The 18,693-nt window shown below is 39.1% G+C and overlaps 2 protein-coding genes across 5 annotated transcripts; one reads left to right on the top strand and one right to left on the bottom strand.

Moving 5' to 3' along the window:
- The first annotated feature begins 76 nt into the window (after positions 1 to 76).
- Positions 77 to 15,880, top strand: lmx1al (LIM homeobox transcription factor 1, alpha-like). 2 transcript variants are annotated; one of them, XM_026164672.1, is made up of 9 exons: positions 77 to 468; positions 2,302 to 2,390; positions 3,214 to 3,400; positions 12,620 to 12,852; positions 13,283 to 13,446; positions 13,585 to 13,662; positions 13,745 to 13,865; positions 13,969 to 14,124; positions 14,250 to 15,880. In XM_026164672.1, the coding sequence occupies exons 1-9, from the start codon at positions 425 to 427 to the stop codon at positions 14,405 to 14,407; spliced, it is 1,230 nt and encodes a 409-aa protein (XP_026020457.1). In that variant the 5' UTR covers positions 77 to 424; the 3' UTR covers positions 14,408 to 15,880. The 2 variants fall into 2 exon arrangements, with proteins under 2 accessions (XP_026020457.1, XP_026020458.1); XM_026164673.1 differs by having other exon boundaries at positions 13,942 to 14,124.
- Positions 14,060 to 18,550, bottom strand: chchd5 (coiled-coil-helix-coiled-coil-helix domain containing 5). 3 transcript variants are annotated; one of them, XM_026164686.1, is made up of 5 exons: positions 18,449 to 18,550; positions 18,116 to 18,256; positions 17,861 to 18,012; positions 17,612 to 17,694; positions 14,060 to 14,119 (listed from the first exon to the last, which is right to left on the bottom strand). In XM_026164686.1, coding segments are annotated over exons 1-4 (324 nt in total). In that variant the 5' UTR covers positions 18,451 to 18,550; the 3' UTR covers positions 14,060 to 14,119; positions 17,612 to 17,665. The 3 variants fall into 3 exon arrangements, with proteins under 3 accessions (XP_026020471.1, XP_026020469.1, XP_026020470.1); XM_026164684.1 differs by lacking the exon at positions 14,060 to 14,119 and adding an exon at positions 15,984 to 16,217; XM_026164685.1 differs by lacking the exon at positions 14,060 to 14,119 and adding an exon at positions 16,619 to 16,866.
- Positions 18,551 to 18,693: the final 143 nt, after the last annotated feature.

Here is an 18,693-nt window from a genome sequence, read left to right as displayed (position 1 = left end):
TGTATAATACAACAAAAACTTAAATATGTTTTCCTGTGTGAAAGGGGCTGATATGTCATCACAAGTTGTTTCACCTTAGCTGTGCCCTTTTAAGTTTCCGTGTAACCGTGAGCACAAATGCAAAAGATCCTCCCCATCTGAGTTATCAATAGGCTGTATTATCACTCATCTTCCCTCATCATTTTCCGCACCTTCTCCCTCCCTCCTTTTCTGTCCATCTCCTCCCTCTGCGCCTTTTTACGCACAAAACAAGAGCGCACACACGGCTGCCGGAGAAAACAGGAGAGACAATAGGCAGTACTTCGGGTCATCATGGTATTTGGATTTTTACCGTAGGCAACATGCTCGGCGCTTTGTGAGGTACAGGTGGATAATCTGCGATCGCGTCTGTTCATTTACTAGTCTAAAGTTTCCCCAGGTTTTAATGTTGCCAACCGAGATTTCAGGAGGAGTGTGTTTCACCTCAAGGTAGGTCTCCGCAACTCAAGAACAGGTTGTCACTGAAGGCAGCCTCGTGATTTCCAAATAACCGCGTTGCTTGAATTGATGTGCATTTCGTGTTCCAGCAGCAGCGCGTGCTTAGATCCAACATTATTAGGGGTCTTTTGACAAATACACGGGATAAAGTATTAAATCCTGATGACCTTGCTGTCTGTTATGTTTTATGATCTTCGATCTTTAATGTATTGGCACAAGCATGTGAAATAGTCCTAAAAATATGATGCTAAAGGGAACCAGCTGCTTTACAGACTGCAAGCCGCTTTTAGAGTATTATAATAATAATCATTATTATTATTATGTTCGTTTACAGTAGTTTTTAACGTGACTTGAATTCAGCAATCACATCTACAACTCAACTTTGTCTTTTACTTTTGATGGCACGAGGGAAGGTCTGACTTTTCATAGTTTCCAGCTATTTATTACAAACAGCTTGTAAACAATTCTCTCAAAATAGAAAGACTGTTTGTTGCATTAAACAGAGATTGGCTTCTTAGCATTAATTTGAATGCAGTTAACATTCAGCTTTAAAGAAAACATTGTTCATCCTCATAAATATGACAGTTTTGCTTTCTTTAATTGTAGCTCCAGGTGACTTGCGGGAAATCCAGAAATCGTTATTACTTCGATATTGATGATCACAGCACCGGCTTTTAGCGTCGACGTGTAATTATTGGTGCTTTACACAAGTGTGTCATGAATGTATTCAACCCGCAATTAGGAAAAGTGCCAAATCAGATTAGTTGTATTTACATAAGTCATTTGGTGTTATCTAATTACTTCACTTTCTAAGGCAACAATCCATTTTATATTCACTGTATTTTACAGGTTCACCCCACAGGCCCCTCAAATGTAGAAATCAATAGGGTTCCTTACAATTATCGCAATAATAAGAACATACACAAATCTAGTGTGTTATTCATTTAAAATATAGACTATCATTATATTATTATACTTTACACAAAACACTAGAATCTGGTGACACCAGTGCTGAGAAACTCCAGCCTGCAGAAAAACATCAAAGAAAGTTTTCGTCAGTGTTTCCACAACTAATTTATTTTTATTTGAATCTTTCGCCATTTTTGCTTGTTTTTTCTGTCCTCTTTCATTTTTGTTTGTTTGAGCAGGTAAATTAGTAGAATACAAAATGCCGTCCGAAAAGTTTTTCTTTTCGTTATCCGTTTTGATTAAACGGGTCAATTAAAAAAAAAAAATTCTGTAAAGAATAAAATGGAAACATTGCACATTTTACAATTAACCTGATCATATATATATATATATATGTTTAAAATAATTTCAACACAAAAATTTTAAATTTAAACCAATATAAATCTAAATATGTATTTTTTGCTTGTCTTACATTTTTTGCATTAGAACTGTTAATTTGTTATCATTTCTTAAAAGAAACCATAAAATGCACGATACATACAAATTGCCTTGCACCATTAGAAGTAGAATATATAATGCAGAAGTTATAGCTTATTGCAAAGTTTGAAATACAATTTGATGCTCGTAAAAAATCCCTTTCAATTAGAATTTTTGTTGGAAGAGAAACATTCTCAAATTCTCTTTTTTATCGTGTTTTTTTCTCCTGCAATTAATAAGCTTGTGCAATCCAGTCTGTAGGTGTGTATTTTTGATTCAGTCTGATTTTAAATAATGGTGGCATAGACAGTCCTATTATAAAATAATGAAATAAAAAATAAAAACGTCTCTCTTACCAATCCCCTTATTTTTAGGTTGATTTACTATAGCATGGTTCCACTGATATTTTAGATAGAAATGGTTCATTTTTGTCTCTAGCGATCACACTGAGGGGAGGAGAGAAGGGATGAAAACAGAGGAGAGCCAGCAGTCCTGTCTGCAGCAGCCTCCATCCTCCACGCCTTTCGGTAAGTCCGACAACCGATACACTATACAGTGAGTATAATAATCACAGGATGAGCTTTTTGGATTAATTTATCATCTATGAAAATCATGAAGACCACAAATAAGAATATCAAAGCATTTGATCCTGTCCATTTTGTCCGCGTTTTTAGGATCCTATAGACATTCAGGCCTAAGATTATAATAGAAAAAAATATTATTTAAAAATAAATAAATAAATAAATAAAATATAATATTGATTCAGTTTTTTAACAACCAACACAACATTAGACTATTATCGTAATACTGGGCTTACCCTATGAGGAACAAAATGCAACAAAGCCAAGGTTATCATATGTTGTAACATATGACTTATGTTACCCTAACGTAAGAATTAAAATAATAATATAATAAAAGCAAGATCGACTGTTTTTAAATGTAAATAATTCAAGATGATCGTTCACATAAAGTCGAAATAGGAATGAAATAAACAAATATCCAGATGTTAAATATCCAGATTTTTGATTGAAAAAATTAATATCCAACACCGAGGTTGCCATAAACTTTTGTGCGAAGTATGCGCCTGTCATTTTCCATCCATGCGAAAGAGAACATCGGTTTTTCTATGCCAGATTGCATATACAAACGATTGCATATACACACAGTAGTACACACGCGTTGGTCGATTGAATAAAACGTGTTTTATTGCATTATCGATGACCATGATGCAGGGAAATTTAGAAGCATGCTACTTTATACGGCTGGAGTTACACTGTGGAAACTTGGCCAGTATCTTGGCTTTTACCTTCTCTCAATCTCTCTGTTCATGCTTTGATATGTTCCCTTCAGGTCCAGAGTACAGAGGAGGAGAGGTGTGTGCGGGCTGCGAGTCTCCCATCGCCGACCGCTTCCTGCTCCGCGTGAATGAGCGTTCCTGGCACGAGACCTGTGTCAAGTGCGCCGTGTGTTTAAGCGCGCTCACTGGGACTTGTTACAGCCGGGACCGCCTGCTGTACTGCAAGCACGACTATGAAAAGTAAAAACACACACTCACAAACACACATGCTCACACACAGACATACACACACTGTCAGTTCAAGGATAACACAGCCTACAAATTTAGGTTGGGAAATTCCCTGTGACTAAAACAAGCTTTATCTCGTGCTGAAAATAATTTACATAATCTGCAAAGAAATACAGTTGCATAATAATGGAAAGAATAAAGTTAATTGTACTTTGAAATGTAATTATAATTCTCAATTTGGTCAGAGTAAGTTTACTTATGGAGACTATTTTAAACATTTTAGTTTTGCCTACTCAATCAAACTGAACTGATGTTAGCCAGTCTCCTGTTTCCAAGCTAAACAGGTTTTGAGACTTCAAATTGAGAGGTAATTGTTATATAAGTATAGTGACATACTAATCTTGTAACATTTGCTGATGTGATATTATTGTGTTACTGACACACACACACACACACACACACACACACACACACACACACACACACACACACACACACACACGCAAGGAGAGAGTGAGAGAGAGAACAGTGAAGTTGAACTTCTGTTTAAAACAGATGAGGAACACGTCTTTCATATTTTACATCTACTGGAAGTCTTTTGTTAGACTTAACAGCATCTATCAATGTGCCAACAAAAGATGTAGTAAAATGTTAATCACTGCAAGAGCACGTGTGATTTTAATTCTGAAAAATTAATGTAGGTGTCAAGAAAGGAGATTATTTAGACTGTACAAATGACCTGCACATAAATCAATCCTCACACTGAACAAATCTGGTTAAATAATATTAATGAAACTTTAACGACTTAGTTTAGAGATGAGGAAGACTTATGAAGTTGAGAAATGAGAGTAGCAAATACAGGCTACATGTTGTACTAATGTTTGGAAAAAAAACTTTGCAAATTTCTATAACAGAAATTTGTGTAAAAATACATGGGCCTTTAAATTGAAAATCCACATTCAATCCGAAACATCTATCATTATAGACAATGCTGGATTTGTGTGTCAAACCTATGTGGCTTTACTTAAATTCAAGATACCCAGAGGGTCAGTGTGCTTACAATTTCACATTTTTGGAATTGAGCCACAACCAATATAAGATATGAAAACTGACTGAATGTATGCAGTAGCAGTTTTTATAGCTTATTTTTGCTTATTGATCTAGTCGTTTCACAAAGGCAAAGTCTATTTCCCTTGTTTTTAAATTTACAATCTTAACTGAACCAACAGCCCTTGCCACTGCTATTCAGTACCTTGTAGTACAGCATCTGGACACACTACAATATATTGCAATGTAAAAGTTCAGAGATTTTTTTTTCTTTAATGGCTCACTCCACTGTACATTTTTGTGGCCATTCTACATTTTAACTTTGGCTGCTTTGTGTGTGCTGTGGTCACTGGGTGTGCCTGCAAAGGAAGCTCCAGGGATGGACAGCTTAAGGACGAGTCTGCAGCTTGTTATCATTGTTATGAAAAGTGTCAGACGGCATCCAGCAGCACAGACTCTCCCACTGTACCTGACATCTGGAGGAGAGTGAGGGAGAGAGAAAGAGAGGGAGGGGGGGGGGGGGGGGGGGACTGTGATGAAAGTCCATTGTGTGACGTTTATCTGGAAAAATGAGTGGGAAACTTGGAGGCAGTAGTACCATAACTGAAGAACTGGGCTCATTTTCAGTGATGGAATGAAAAAGTATATTTGCTCTCACTGTGTAATGACTGTAATTGCAGATCCAAATTAATAGTCAGAGGCTCATTCACTATGTTGTTGATTTAGTACCCTATACATTGCATATGCCTTGTTGCCTTGTTGTGTGAGTCGGTGCCAGACTTGGCACATAGTTATGCCCGTGACCTTCAGTAGATAGGCAACAATGTCTCCTTGTTTTCCCAGCAGTCTGTCCATCAGCGCCTTACTCTACACCCCCACCACCTCCATCTAGAGCAGGTGTGTGATAACCATGTCCAAGAATTTGGAATGTGCATAAGAATTTTAGGGGAATTTGTACAATTATTAGTGGATACCAGGATATGGATTTGAGTATCCATATCCATATCCTGGTATGGATACTCAAATCCTGCTTCAGACAGGAAAATGCACATCATTTCAGTGCTGTCACTGCATGCTGATGAGTTTACTTTGTCAGGAATTGTAAGGAGTTAAAAAAAAACTGAATTCACTGAAAAATATGTGAATGTAATGCATTAATTGAAAAATGGCATTTTGCAAGCAGGCTTGGGTTTTTAATATTGGGATGTCTTCCTTGTGCACTATCTCCGGCTAGTCCAAATATATGTTTTTTAGTCACAAACAGACCAGACCAAACAGTGCATGGTGCATGTGCTTTTTTAATCATAGCTTTCTTTTAATATATGAAAAAGAAACAAATACAAAATGTATTTGTGGGTAGGCATATGTTTTTAATTAATCTATCTGGTCTTCACGAAAAAGAAAACACACGCAGATTCAAATGAGAAAGGAAATCAAATTTTCAAATGTTACCCATCCTCCACCCTGATTCGTGTGGCGTTAACTGCCTCCAAGGCAAAGGTTTGTTCAACATTTGCATGTTTAATGCTTTTGAAGGATACATTGCTTCTGTATTACTGTACACTGATTATCAAAAAGTCAATATAAGGTTTCAAAATATCTGATGATTTTTTAAACATCTTATTTATTTATTTATGTATTTGGGGTTGCGGGGCAGGTGAACCATAATCATAGTCTGCTCGGTTCTGAGAATGCCTCAGAACACCCTCACTGAATCTTAAGTATGTCACTCTCATTCACATTAAGTATGTGAACATAAATAAGCACATCATTACTATTTATTTAATAAAACAAAAATAAAATAAAATAAAACTGGAGGTATGCCTTTTTAGTAGTGCCAGTTTTAAGTTTCCCTGGTCTCAATCTGTTATGGAAATGAAGGGATTTAGACACAACTCAAGTGCATCTTGTGGATTTTTCTTGTGGATTTATTTTTGTTTTGAAACCTTGAGAAATTCTCTGGAACTCCATCCTGTTATGGACCAGATGTTCAACATGAGGCACTAGAATAAGACTTCGCTGCACACAAATTCCCTTAAGGTTGTTTTTACGCACAGGCGCAATACATTCAATTTACTGGCACAATGGACAGTTATACAAATCTGGCTAGAAAAAGTTAGGAAGTGATAATTTTATAAAACTTTAAATGGAATTTTTCAATGATGTTACTTTTCTGACAAAATTATTAATAGTACAGCACTCTAGTTGTACTGTATGTTAATATAATTACAATTAAACTAAAAACAGACTTTTTTTTTAAAGCTGTTTAGGCATAATCCTAAAACTGGTTATTATGATTCCTTGTCAAAGTGACAATTATAAAACAAGTGTTCTCTTCTCAATAGTACTGAACCCAAACAGCGCTGAGGGTAGTCTGGCTGTGAGAAGCCTCCAAACTCCCTTAAAAGCCACATAAAGGCAGCTCCAGCTCTGTGAAAAACAGGTCACAAGAGTGGATATTCACTAAACCTTGAGTTTAATGCCTCACGTTGTGGGGTGGAGGGCACAGAGACTACATCTAAGTTTACAAACCCTCTCACCACAGACATAGAGAGGGAGGCCTAGCGGCCACAGCTATAGAATCATCCTCTGCTGACCGAGTAGTTAGACGTGAGTCTAACACTAACGACCTGAAAGAGTATCCTCTCAGTGCATTTATGCGAGTGAACGTCTAAGTCTGAGGTTAGAAATCACATCTTTTACCCATTCTCCCTTCTATACCTCCACCCCACCAACCGTTTCGCTCCCTATCTCACCATCGTTCATCACTGTCTGCTTTGTAATAATATTTCTCTATTCCAAACCTCATTTCCTTCTTGTTGAGATTGATAGCAGCGATGACACCAAACAGTTTATCTCCCCGTTTATCCCTTGTTTTCTCTTAATCGCCCCCCCCCCCCCCCCCCCCCCCCTCCAGTGCTCCTTTGTCTCTCAGGAGGGGAATAGGAGGAGGTGGCAGGGTGGCTGATTGGGTACAGTGCTAATTGCCCAGCTCTGGCTGTCCTGGGTTGACAGGTCTGATACTGGGCTGCAGGGAAATACTATTACAGATAATTATGCAATGATATGTCAGTGGAAATACAAACCCTTATTCCTATAAGCCTAAAATGAGTCACTATTGACGTAAAAAAAAAAAAAAAAACATTGACCATTTTAAAACATGTCAACCACAACAGAGTTTGATATTTTGGACTTATTTGGCTATAATTATGAAATCCCTTTGACAAAGGAGAAGACAAAATAATTTGTCTTTGTAGAAACCAAACCATGACAGCGTGAGGGTGGAGGCAGAAATCTGAGCAATTTTAGGTTAAATAACTGGAAATTTCAGCTCAGAGAGCGTAAGGTTTATAGCTCATTGTTGGTGAAGGCAAATGTAGCTTTTCTGCTCTGGCTGTACATCATATACACATGCAATGCTCAAAAGTTGAAGTACTTCTCTCTCACCTAAGAGTCTTATATTAGCTACACCTGCAGCTCAATAGATGATGGTTGGAGGTTTGCCAGATGAGAATAAAGTGCGGATGGATGGGTTTTTGAGCTTTGATGGTGTGCTGTTGAAAAACAGTCTGATTTGATGGCATAAATGAAAGAGCATCAGGGAGAACTGTCACTGATGGAGAAAGGGTTCAAAATGGGTTAAAGAAGGAAAGGACAAGGTGTGGGAGAGTTTTAAGGACAGAACGGCTTCAGACCAGGGCAAATTTTTGTCTGTGTATGTGTGTAGATGGTGATGGTGGTGGTGGTGAGGGGGTGATATTGCCACTGTTTTTGCATAATGTGAGATGAGACCCCATCATCTTTCCTCCCCCACAACAATTTTATAACAGACAGCTAATAAATGTTTCATGGCAGAACAAGCTGCTCGCCTCAGCTTTATTAAATCTGAGATAATAAAAGCAGAGAGGGAGAGGAAAAAAGAGAGTGCGAATAGGGGGTCGCACCAGAGAGGGAGAGATAGGGAGATCGGCGTAGACTTCTCGCAAATCGACCGGCTGTATCTCCTGTTTCTGGGGCAACGGGTCCCGCTGTCCCCCGCCACCCCCTCCCCGCTGCTTCCCGCTCCGCCAGAGACAGACAGGAAATGAGAAACGGGCAGACAGGATATTGCGTTCTGGTGGCCTGGGGATTAACTGTTTTATCTAAACTAACACACACCCACTCACTCACACACAAACACACATCTATATCCTGACACATAGCATTCATTCTTGGTAGCATCAGGTGTAACTCACAGCCACACACCCAGAGACACATATCATGCATGCAGAGACCATGCACATCGTGCAGGTATTTGGTTGTTACTTTACACAGGAAAAGTCTTGAATATTATATACATCAGTGCTGCTCTCATGTAGAGCTGGTCATTACCAAGGTTTACTGCAAGAGTCACACCATGTAACTTTATAACTGTGGGACTGCCTCAGTGTGCACAAATACCTCTAAAGATCTATTCTATGTACTGTTGGCCCTTGTGTCCGTTGGATAGCAAGTATTATATACATGTTGCACATTTTTAGAGCATGCATTGACCTTGTTACTGCACTGATGCATGGATGGACGTGGTGCACAGATGCAGCATCTGTCACCGTTTTATTGATGTTTGTACCCAGGCACCTTATCTATGTTTACACTAACTGTGCATATTTGTGTTTATGTGTGCATGCGGCTGTATATATCCGTGTGTTTGTATGCATGACTTTACTATATATATCTATATCTATATCTATATCTATATCTATAGATATATATATATCTTTAAACCTGTGTATTTCTCTATGAGAGTGTGAGTGAGTGGTGGCAGGGTAGCAAGTATCGTGGGGAATGCTGGGAGATTTTAATAACACAGAAGCAGTGCAGGGAGATTTAATAAAAGGAGATGATGTGATTACTGAACCCTGGCTCTGAGCCATTTTGCTTCACAGAGCAATATCCGCCAAAAGTGCACACACACAATTCCACACACACAGACACACACACACAACCGCACACACTCCACACACATCTAAGAAATTGATACTAAACAGAATACAACTTAAAACTAAGATTGATGCATATCATTTGTACTTTTTGCATCTGTAACGTGAATCTTCTATTATACCTTCATTGTCGCACACTACGGTCACATATGTGGGAATCACAAGCTAGGACATCTAAACCTCTGCTTATCACACCTTGTGAGAAAGAGATCCATCTTAAACTATAGGTCAAAAATCAAAATGAGTGACAATGGTGGTGGATCCTTGGTGGTGAAAGTTAAATTTATCTAAGTTAGGTTCTTTTGGTCTTGGTGACCAAAAGACCAAAGCTTAGTGCAATAAGAGAAACTCCTTAAAAAGAGAGTTAGTATAACCAAACCTATACCTGTATAAATATTCATCAGTTATGAAAGCAAGTGCAACAACTGCAGTTGCTCTGAGACACATACATATTTATGGAATGATTGTATTGCAGACCAGACAATGTCATGCTTGTCACAGCTCTCAGGCAAAACAATGCCACATGACACAGCTTAGGGAGGTGATGAAGATTGTGTTGTGATGTTTGTATGCCTAGGCTCTGCAATAAACAAAAGGGAAAGACCTGATTATACCAATACTTACAATACAGCACCTTTTTCTGCCTCTCTACACTTGATCTCGTAATCAGTGAGCTTGTAATTAGCCATGCCCCGTAACCCCTCCAAAATCCATGGCATTGAGCATAAAGTTGCCTAGAGCCAGTCTTTATAATGTTTTGTACATCACACGCTCTAAAGGTTGATCATTACCTTCAGCCTCCTGTGAGCACTTGCAACTCTATTCTACGCATTCGCGCATATATCATATTATTACTTCATTAAAGTAAAGCTGTCTAAATCCAAAGCAAAGAGGGTTTTTTTAACTATCTATTCGCTTAGCTTTCAGCACAGCTGTTCCTTAATATACATCAGCTGTCTGACTTCTAGTTTTCACTTTTTTGAATTGTACACATTAAAAAGTTAAAACAAAATTAAGAACATAAATAACTATGTAACACCCACCATACCAGAAAAAATACAGATATTAACCCATACCATAGAGATTTATTATTTTTAATGATTTAAAATAAAGAACTCAAGATGAATTTGACAAATTTACTCAAGCACTGGAACCTGGGCTGCATGTGTGGCCATGTTTGACTAGAATGTATAAATCCTGTAAAGTTAAATTCACCTTAATCGTATGATTGCTCTTTATCCGTCATGCCCGTAGTGATTTTTTGGAAGCTGCACCCTGGTCAGGCCCATGTGTGAATGATACTTCTATTAGAGGGATTATGCTGATCTACTTACAGACCCCCCTCTGTGGCAGTTGCCCCAAGTTTCCTTTATTTGCCATGTTGAGTAAATTCCTACCGTGCTGTGTACACCCCTGATTAGGGAGTGTGGGACTTAACCACCAACCTCATCAATCTTGTGTCAAGCAACCCTGACGATTCTGTTTTGTTGTTTTTTGTTCCCAATGAAAGGACGTATTTGAAATACTGAGAGTGAGGCTGTGCAGAGCGGTGTGATGATTGCGCCCTTTTGTAGCATGCATGTTCTGTACCACATGTTATGATTGACATGTGCGTTATTGCAGGAATTTTACAGTGGAAGCATCTTTCTAAAATGCAATGTAATGTTACTGTGACTAAGTAATTTAAGCAACATTTAGTCAAACACAAGGTCCTATCATAATAGTCTTTGTATGGTTGCTTATAGGAGTATTGTGTTTGCTTTATGATGTTAAGTTAGCGACACTGTCATTTGGGGATATTTGGGGAGCGTTTGGCAGATGGATTGAGAAAGATTAGCTGTAGCAGCTGCGTTTGGGACAGAATCACAGATTAGGAGCTCTAATGTGCAGACCTGGCTCCTTCTTTACTCTCCAGATTTGGGCAGCAACACCTTCCTATCACTCAGTCAGGGAGCGTCAACACTTCAGGCTTCATCCCTTCTTCCCCCCATTCCCTCCCTTCCCATCCTCCCTCCTTTCTTAACAGGGTTTGTGTTCCATTGTGCTGCTATTTCTGTATACATCAACCTTTATCTGTTTCACACCCATGTTCAGGCTTCCTCGTAACTTTTCCCACTGAAGAATTGTAATGACGATCAAGAATATTTCCTAATCATAGATGTGTTGCACCACTGCTTTGATGATATGGTGAATGTGAGTAACTATCCAAATATATATATACTGATACTCGGTGGGTGAGTGTGTGCAAATGTGGTGATGGTGTGTGTGTGTGCGTGCGTGCATATGTGCATGTGCGTGTGTGCGTGTGTGTGTGTGCGCGCACGCGTGCGTGTGCATAAGTGAGAGGAGAGAGATTAACCCCATGCTATCCCCAATCCCTGGTTATGAGTTTACAGCGTCTGTCTGGCCATCTCACTGTTTAAACAACAATCTAATTAATCCTGTCTTTATTAGTTTCAGTGAACTGGGGAGGCAGGCTGGGAGGGCATGAGGGAGAACTGGGAATGCTGGCAGAAAGTACTGAATACTGAGGAGGGAAGGGGAGGAAACCAAGTGCAAGAGCAGGGATTTGAGAGGAATTTAATGGCATAGATTTGGGCCCTGTGAATAGAAATAGGGATGTGCAAGAGATTGTCATGTGGGAGAGAAAGTTAGGGGTTGTAACATAGCACAGGAGGAGAGATGGGGGGACAAAAGAAGGAAAGTGGTCATGGGGAAAAGTAATAGACCTGAGAAAGACTGTTTTAAGCTTTATTCACTGAGTTAAATACATAAATTATGGGCAATATATGGACAGAGTGGAGTTCACTTCACCAAGGAAATCTTAACATTTAAGGATTTAAATGGGGAAAAACTCTCCACAGACATCTTTTTAAGAAGCTAACTACTGCCCCCTACTGTGAGAATGTTAAAAATAAAAAACAATGTAATAATACAGACTACTGTAACCCATCTAACAGATGTTCACCTTGTTGCACTGTGAATTGGGTAATGCTTATAGGACCTTTAATTAAGAGACTATGCTAATCTCCAGAATCATTGGCGCTAAGGGTAAATGTGTCAGAGCTTCTTGTTTGTGCTGCCATCTTTAATTAATTTACTTCTTATTCTAAGCTGCTAGACTGTTATCATGCCATGTTTCACAGTTTATGGATGTATCCATGAAAATATAAGCCCACGTGTGTATGTTTCTGTGCCCCTCCAGGCTTTTTGTAAGAAAGTGCAGTGCCTGCTTGCAAGTCATTGGACGTTCTGAGCTGATAATGCGTGTGCTAGGCCAGGTATACCACCTGGGCTGCTTCAGCTGCTGTGAGTGTGAACGTCGGCTGCAGAGAGGTGATGAGTTTGTGCTGAAAGAAGGCCAGCTGCTCTGCCGCATGGACTATGAAAAGGAGAGGGAAATGCTGGCTGCCATCAGCCCTACACCAACTGAATCAGGTAAAGCAGGTTTCTTCGGAGGATACATAATAAAGGTCAAAATTACTTTTCTTGGGGAAATAATCTTTCTTTTTACACTCATGCCTTTAGTCAAAATCAATCATTTTCATCCCCTTTAAATGAGTAAACGGTATTTGAAAGAAAAACCTTAATATTTAAGACAAAAGCAGTTTCAAGAAAAAACAAAAAAGAAAAAAGTTTCAAGCTTCTTCCTTTTTAAAAATTTTAAATGAACGCGCGATTATTGAATTTCAAATAGTGAGAATAGTTTTCAGCAGTAGCCTATGTTGAAAGTAATTTAAGCAGTACCATTTTCTTCCATGAGAACGAACAAACTGTTACTGTAAACTACATGGAAAATATTTGTTTCAAATGTCACTGTTTGCAGAGCATTGTTCTGATTGTGCTATTGTTTACTTAACTTGCTCAGTAAAAAGTGAGGATGAGGATGGTGGAGGAGGCTCCGGAGGAGGGAAAGGCGGTGATGAAGGCAAGGAGCACAAGCGTTCAAAACGTCCACGCACTATCTTGACCACACAGCAGCGGCGTGCTTTCAAGGCCTCCTTTGAAGTGTCAGCCAAACCATGCCGTAAGGTGGGTTGTTGGTCTTGTCAGTATGCCACAAGATACTCCTGGTCATGCTTTCCAAACTTTAGTTTTCAAGGGTATGGCTGCTGTGTTTGGCACTGTGAAGTTAAGATTTTTAAAACAATTAAAAACTCTATCCTCTAGGTGAGAGAGACACTGGCTGCAGAGACTGGGCTGACAGTGCGTGTTGTTCAGGTGTGGTTTCAAAACCAGAGAGCCAAGGTAAGACTTTATAGTTTTCCTAAAGGCATGCTCACAAAAGCACAAAGAGAAAATTTGTACACCGTGTGCTTTTGTGCGTCAGATGAAAAAGTTAGCTCGCCGACAGCAACAGCAGCAGCAGCAACAGCAGGAACAAGAGCAGCTGGGAGGCACCAGGAGGGGACCGAGCAGAGGGGGCCGCCAAAGCAATGATGACAGCGAGGGTAAGAGCTTTGAGTACCAGTACAAGATCAAGAAGGAAAGAAAAAAAGATGGAAAGAAAGACTGGTATGGTTAAAGTTTTGGGCGTTTTGAATCTTTATATAGATGGATCTAGTACCCATGGCATGGATGGGATGCTGGGATATCCATCTCTGCCACGTCAGCAGCTCCTTGCTCTGGACCCCAACATTTATGGTGGAGAGCCATTTCGACATGGGCTTACACCACCTCAACTGAATAGCGAGCAGCTCCACTCCTATGGTATGACAGAAAGACAAAGATAAAAGTTACAAAAAAAATAACTTGCTTTTACTTTTTTTTTTTCTTGCTCTCACTAAAAACTCTTTCACTTCAGCTGTCCACACTCTCCTTCCTTTTGACTGCAGACTCAGAAACAGTGTTCCATGACCTGGACAGCGATGGAAGCCTTGGTCACCTTGGCGACTGCCTCTTAGCAACAGGGGAGGGCGGTCTCCTGGCAGGGCGAGTGGGAAATCCCATCGACCGTCTGTACTCCATGCAGAACTCTTATTTCACCTCCTGACCCTTATAAACTGTCACTCTTTCCCCTCCTGTTTCACCTTTCACCTCAGAGATGCAGCTAATGGAGTCTGTCCATCAACATGCCTGTGGGACCATTCTCCATGAAACACCCTACAGCCAAACACACTTACGAGCTTTTATCACAGGCTAACATCAATTAGACATAGTTAGTCATAATATCAATTTGCAGCAGATTAACATAGTGATCCCACATCTTTCCCAGATAAGAATCACATGCTGGAAATACAGACACTGTAAATGTCCAAGATAAAGGACCTCAGTTTACTCTGTTGTATTTATGTAATGTTTAATGAAAAATGCTTCATGGCACTTTCCAACAAAAAAAAATTAAGACACTTATACCTATCAATATGTATATCACGAATTACAGATGATAATTGGTTGCTGAAAGTGAATTCATCAATCAAATCACATATAATTAGCAGTCTTGGCAGCTGATGGGCAGCTGAGGGTTTAAATTAAATTAGTATATTGCATTACTTTTTGTTTTGTTTTGCCAGGACTAGAGTAGTTATTGTGTGAATGACTGCAGCGTATACAGCACTGTATATGGATTGGAGTACACTTTTGCTCTCAGGTTAGTGTGTATGTTTGTGGAACCTGAGCCACAACTCAGGATATTGTGCTGGATAGGATGACAATTTAACTTGCCCAGTGACTTGAAGGACAGAGATTGCAAAGAAATTCTGTGAAAAATTATTTCAAACTATATCCTTGGTTTTTCATACTGCATGACTGATAAAATATGGACCAAAAAAAGTGGGTTTTTTTGGCATTTAGCTATAAACTCTACAGGGTCATTTGAGGAGCCTTATGCGGAAACAGGGTTGTTTAAGTGGTTATCGTTTTAGTTTTCCTTTCTCTTTTATAATGTGATCACTCAAAAACAGTGCAGTAAATTTCAACTCTTTGGTATATAATTTCCCAAATGAAGGATACTGGGTACATGAAGGTACTCCAAATGTAAATGTGTGTATGACTGTGTTATAATTAACTGTTGTAGTCACAAACTGTAATAATTTCCTTCTCAGAAAGTCACATTAGGTAGGTATTTCGTATCTTCTTATGTGATAATCAGCAAATATTTAAACTGTAGCATGATATTTATGTACCACAAGTAGGTATGAAGAAATAGCCTCCAAATTCAAGTGTTGCAGAAGGCATCAGGATCAGAATCATGAAGTGGTGCAGAATAAAATAGGATTAGGGTGAAACTCTTTTCATTTAGAAGCCAGTAATTGGCTACAGCCTGTGACATTCCTTCCTGACATTATGTTTGACTCTGATAACTGACTCATGGTGTTTTTAAAGTGATAATATTGTGAATGTAACTTATTTGTGCAGTAGATGAGTTCTTATCTTACTTTTTTGATCAGTGACTGCCAGGTGATGTGCTTTGAATGTAATGTTGCCGTATCTTCAATACAATCTGCGGTTTCGTCTTTGAACAACACTTGGCTTCTTTGTCCTAAATACAATAAATGATGACGCATTTATCACTTGCTCAAATGGTATGAAACAAAGATGCACTTTAAAAGCAAGGAATCAGTTTCCTCTCAGTCTTTCCACTCAAAACTTTAATAACTCAACCAGAAAATGTCTGTTCTGCTTAGTGGTCACAGGGTTCATAACTCAACATCCTCCCTCTGTCTCTTTCAGTAGTCCCACTGATTAGAGCTGGACAGCCCTCTCCTTTCTTCCCAGACTCCCTATTGCTCAGTCACTGAGTAGCCAGGATAGTTTGTGTGGGAGCAATACATTCCAGTTTAATATTTGACTCTGACTCAGACCTGAAGAGGGCACGGGTGGGAGGAATAGGCACAAGAAACAGAAACAATAAGAGGATGACAACATCAGAAGAGTATTAGAAGTCTAAGGTCATTTTTTTAATGAAACTGTTCAATAAATCAGTACACACCTGACTTTCTCACATTCAGAGACATAAATCTTATTTTTAAATCATAAAACTTACATGAGAAATTAGGGAATGACACAGCAATTAAATACTTCATGCAATCATGTAACCCACAGTACTAACGCAAATTTAAATAAATACAGTGTTGTTAAAAAGTATTTGCCCACTTCCTGATGTTGTCTTTTTTTTTTTTTTGCATAATTGTCACAATTACATGTTTCAGACTATCAAACAAATTTAAGACAATAATCCAATAAAGAATAAAATACACTTTGTAAATTATTTAAATTATTTAAGGGGGAAAAAGCTATCCAAACTCATGAAAAAGAAACACGAAAAAGTAATTCCTAACATCATAAAATCAACACACTATTTCAGAAGTAGAACATCCTACCAACAGTCATCCATGGTGGTGGTAGTGTGATGTTTTGGGGCTGCTTTGCTGCTTCAACACCTGAACGACTTGACTGATGGAAGCGTCATCAAGTGCACATCAAATTTGTCTGACTCCATTACCCAAGAACCTAATCAAGCACATTTGGTTTATGCATGAGGACAGTGACCCCAAGCACACAAGCAAGTGTGACCTTGCAAAAAAAAAACAAAAAAAAAACCAAAATGAAGACTTGGAGTGGCCTAGTCAATAAGGTGCTTTGGCATGACCTTAAAGCAGGTCATTCATCCTTGAAAACCCTGCAGCTCAGCTGAATTAAAATGAAAGACTTATTGCCAGTCATTGCAAACCCTTGATTGCAATTCTTGCTGCCAAAGGTAGCACAATCAGTTATTACAGTTAGGCTTTTCAGCTAGGGTTAGGTAGGTTTAAATCAGGGGTAGGCGACTCCAGGCCTCGAGTGCCAGTGTCCTGCAGGTTTTAGATCGCACCCTGGGTTAACACACCTGAATCAAATGATTAGTTCATTACCAGGCCTCTGGAGAACTTCAAGAAATGCTGAGGAGTCATTTAGCTCTTTAAATCAGCTGTGATGGATCATGGACACATCTAAAACCTCCAGGACACCGGCACTCGAGGCCTGGAGTTGCCTACCCCTGGTTTAAATGATGATTTAACAAAATAAATGATCATTTAAAAACTGCATTTTGTATTTACTCAGGTTATCTTTGTCTAATATTAAAATGATGATGATGGTCTGAAACATGTAAATGTGATAAATATGCAAAATAAAATTAGGAAGTAGGAATTGGGAAGTATTGTATTCTATCAGCCACTGTACATACATGTCTGGAATACATTTGAAACCAGCCCACCTGGTGGCAGTGGTGTAGATACAGGTTTTTTCTGGTAATGGAGGACATCCTGTGCTAAGATGGTTGAGATACTGGATTTGTAGCTGGAAAAGATAAAAATAATCGTTTGGTATGTTGGCAACTAAAGCTTATGCAATATTATTATTATTTTTGCAAACATTAGTGTCTTCAAAATTTGTTTTATATTATGATGCATGAAAAACCAGCATGCACAACCTGTTTCCATAAAAAACACACTGAAAAACGTACCCACTCCACTGAGGTCGACTGTCTCTGCACAGCCCAGAAAGCGAGCCACATGTGGCGAGCAGGAGACAGGTTGTCCCTGATGTTCTCTCAGGCAGCGCTCAAACTCCACAAACTCATTGGAACACTCCTGCCTGATCTTCTGGATGACTGGGCTTAACATAGTTAGAGGTTAGATTAAAATACGCCTGGAAAATATTTACAGCAGGATGCCAGAATCACTCGAGTAGGAATGACAGAACAAATAAATGGACTTACTGTGATGATGTACATTGTGCAACATTCATCTTCAGCTCGTGACACTTCTGCTGCCATGTTGATGGATTGGAGGCTACACATAACCCATACGCTTCCATTTCTTTACGGCAGTACTTTGCAGTTATATCCATAGCAGCCTGCCTGAAAGGTGACAGATTTATTTAAACCAGTGCGTGAGAACAGATAAGAACTATCACTCCTGTGTGCAGTAAATTCAACACGATAAAGTACTTTTCTGGAGGATGCAACAAATACTTGTAATTAGTTACATTAGATTCTTTATCTAGGAAATACAACGTGTACGTTGTGTAACTGATTATTTAAAATTCTTACATGTTGCTTCTTTTATGGTGTTTGAAACGAGGACGCTAATCAGCCAAGGTTACACCACCACTACTTCTGCATGTGGAACCATGCCTGGACAGGAAAGCCAATGTTTCTATAATCTTATTGGTTCAGGATTGCATCAGTCACACACTCTGGCTACGCCCCTACAGTGACGTCACTTTCCTTAAAGGGGAAAGCCACTTGCTCGATTAACATGCAAATAAAGTCTACATTTTGCCAGATACACCCCT

The sequence above is a fragment of the Astatotilapia calliptera genome, chromosome 4, assembly GCF_900246225.1.
Source record: "Astatotilapia calliptera chromosome 4, fAstCal1.2, whole genome shotgun sequence".
Classification (NCBI taxonomy): Eukaryota; Metazoa; Chordata; class Actinopteri; order Cichliformes; family Cichlidae; genus Astatotilapia; species Astatotilapia calliptera.
The sequence above is the reverse complement of the archived record's forward strand: the minus strand, read 5'-3'. Positions and strand labels throughout refer to the sequence as shown.

What these genes read in the sequence shown, in the direction of transcription:
- lmx1al (XM_026164673.1), top strand. Translation starts at nt 425, where the DNA reads ATGTTGCCAACCGAGATTTCAGGAGGAGTGTGTTTCACCTCAAG. An exon ending in TCCATCCTCCACGCCTTTCG is followed by an intron (nt 2,391 to 3,213) that starts GTAAGTCCGACA and finishes TGTTCCCTTCAG; the next exon opens with GTCCAGAGTACAGAGGAGGA. An exon ending in AAGCAATGATGACAGCGAGG is followed by an intron (nt 13,866 to 13,941) that starts GTAAGAGCTTTG and finishes GTATGGTTAAAG; the next exon opens with TTTTGGGCGTTTTGAATCTT.
- chchd5 (XM_026164686.1), bottom strand. An exon ending in GCACAATGTACATCATCACA is followed by an intron (nt 18,013 to 18,115) that starts GTAAGTCCATTT and finishes AACTATGTTAAG; the next exon opens with CCCAGTCATCCAGAAGATCA. An exon ending in AGTCGACCTCAGTGGAGTGG is followed by an intron (nt 17,695 to 17,860) that starts GTACGTTTTTCA and finishes TATCTTTTCCAG; the next exon opens with CTACAAATCCAGTATCTCAA.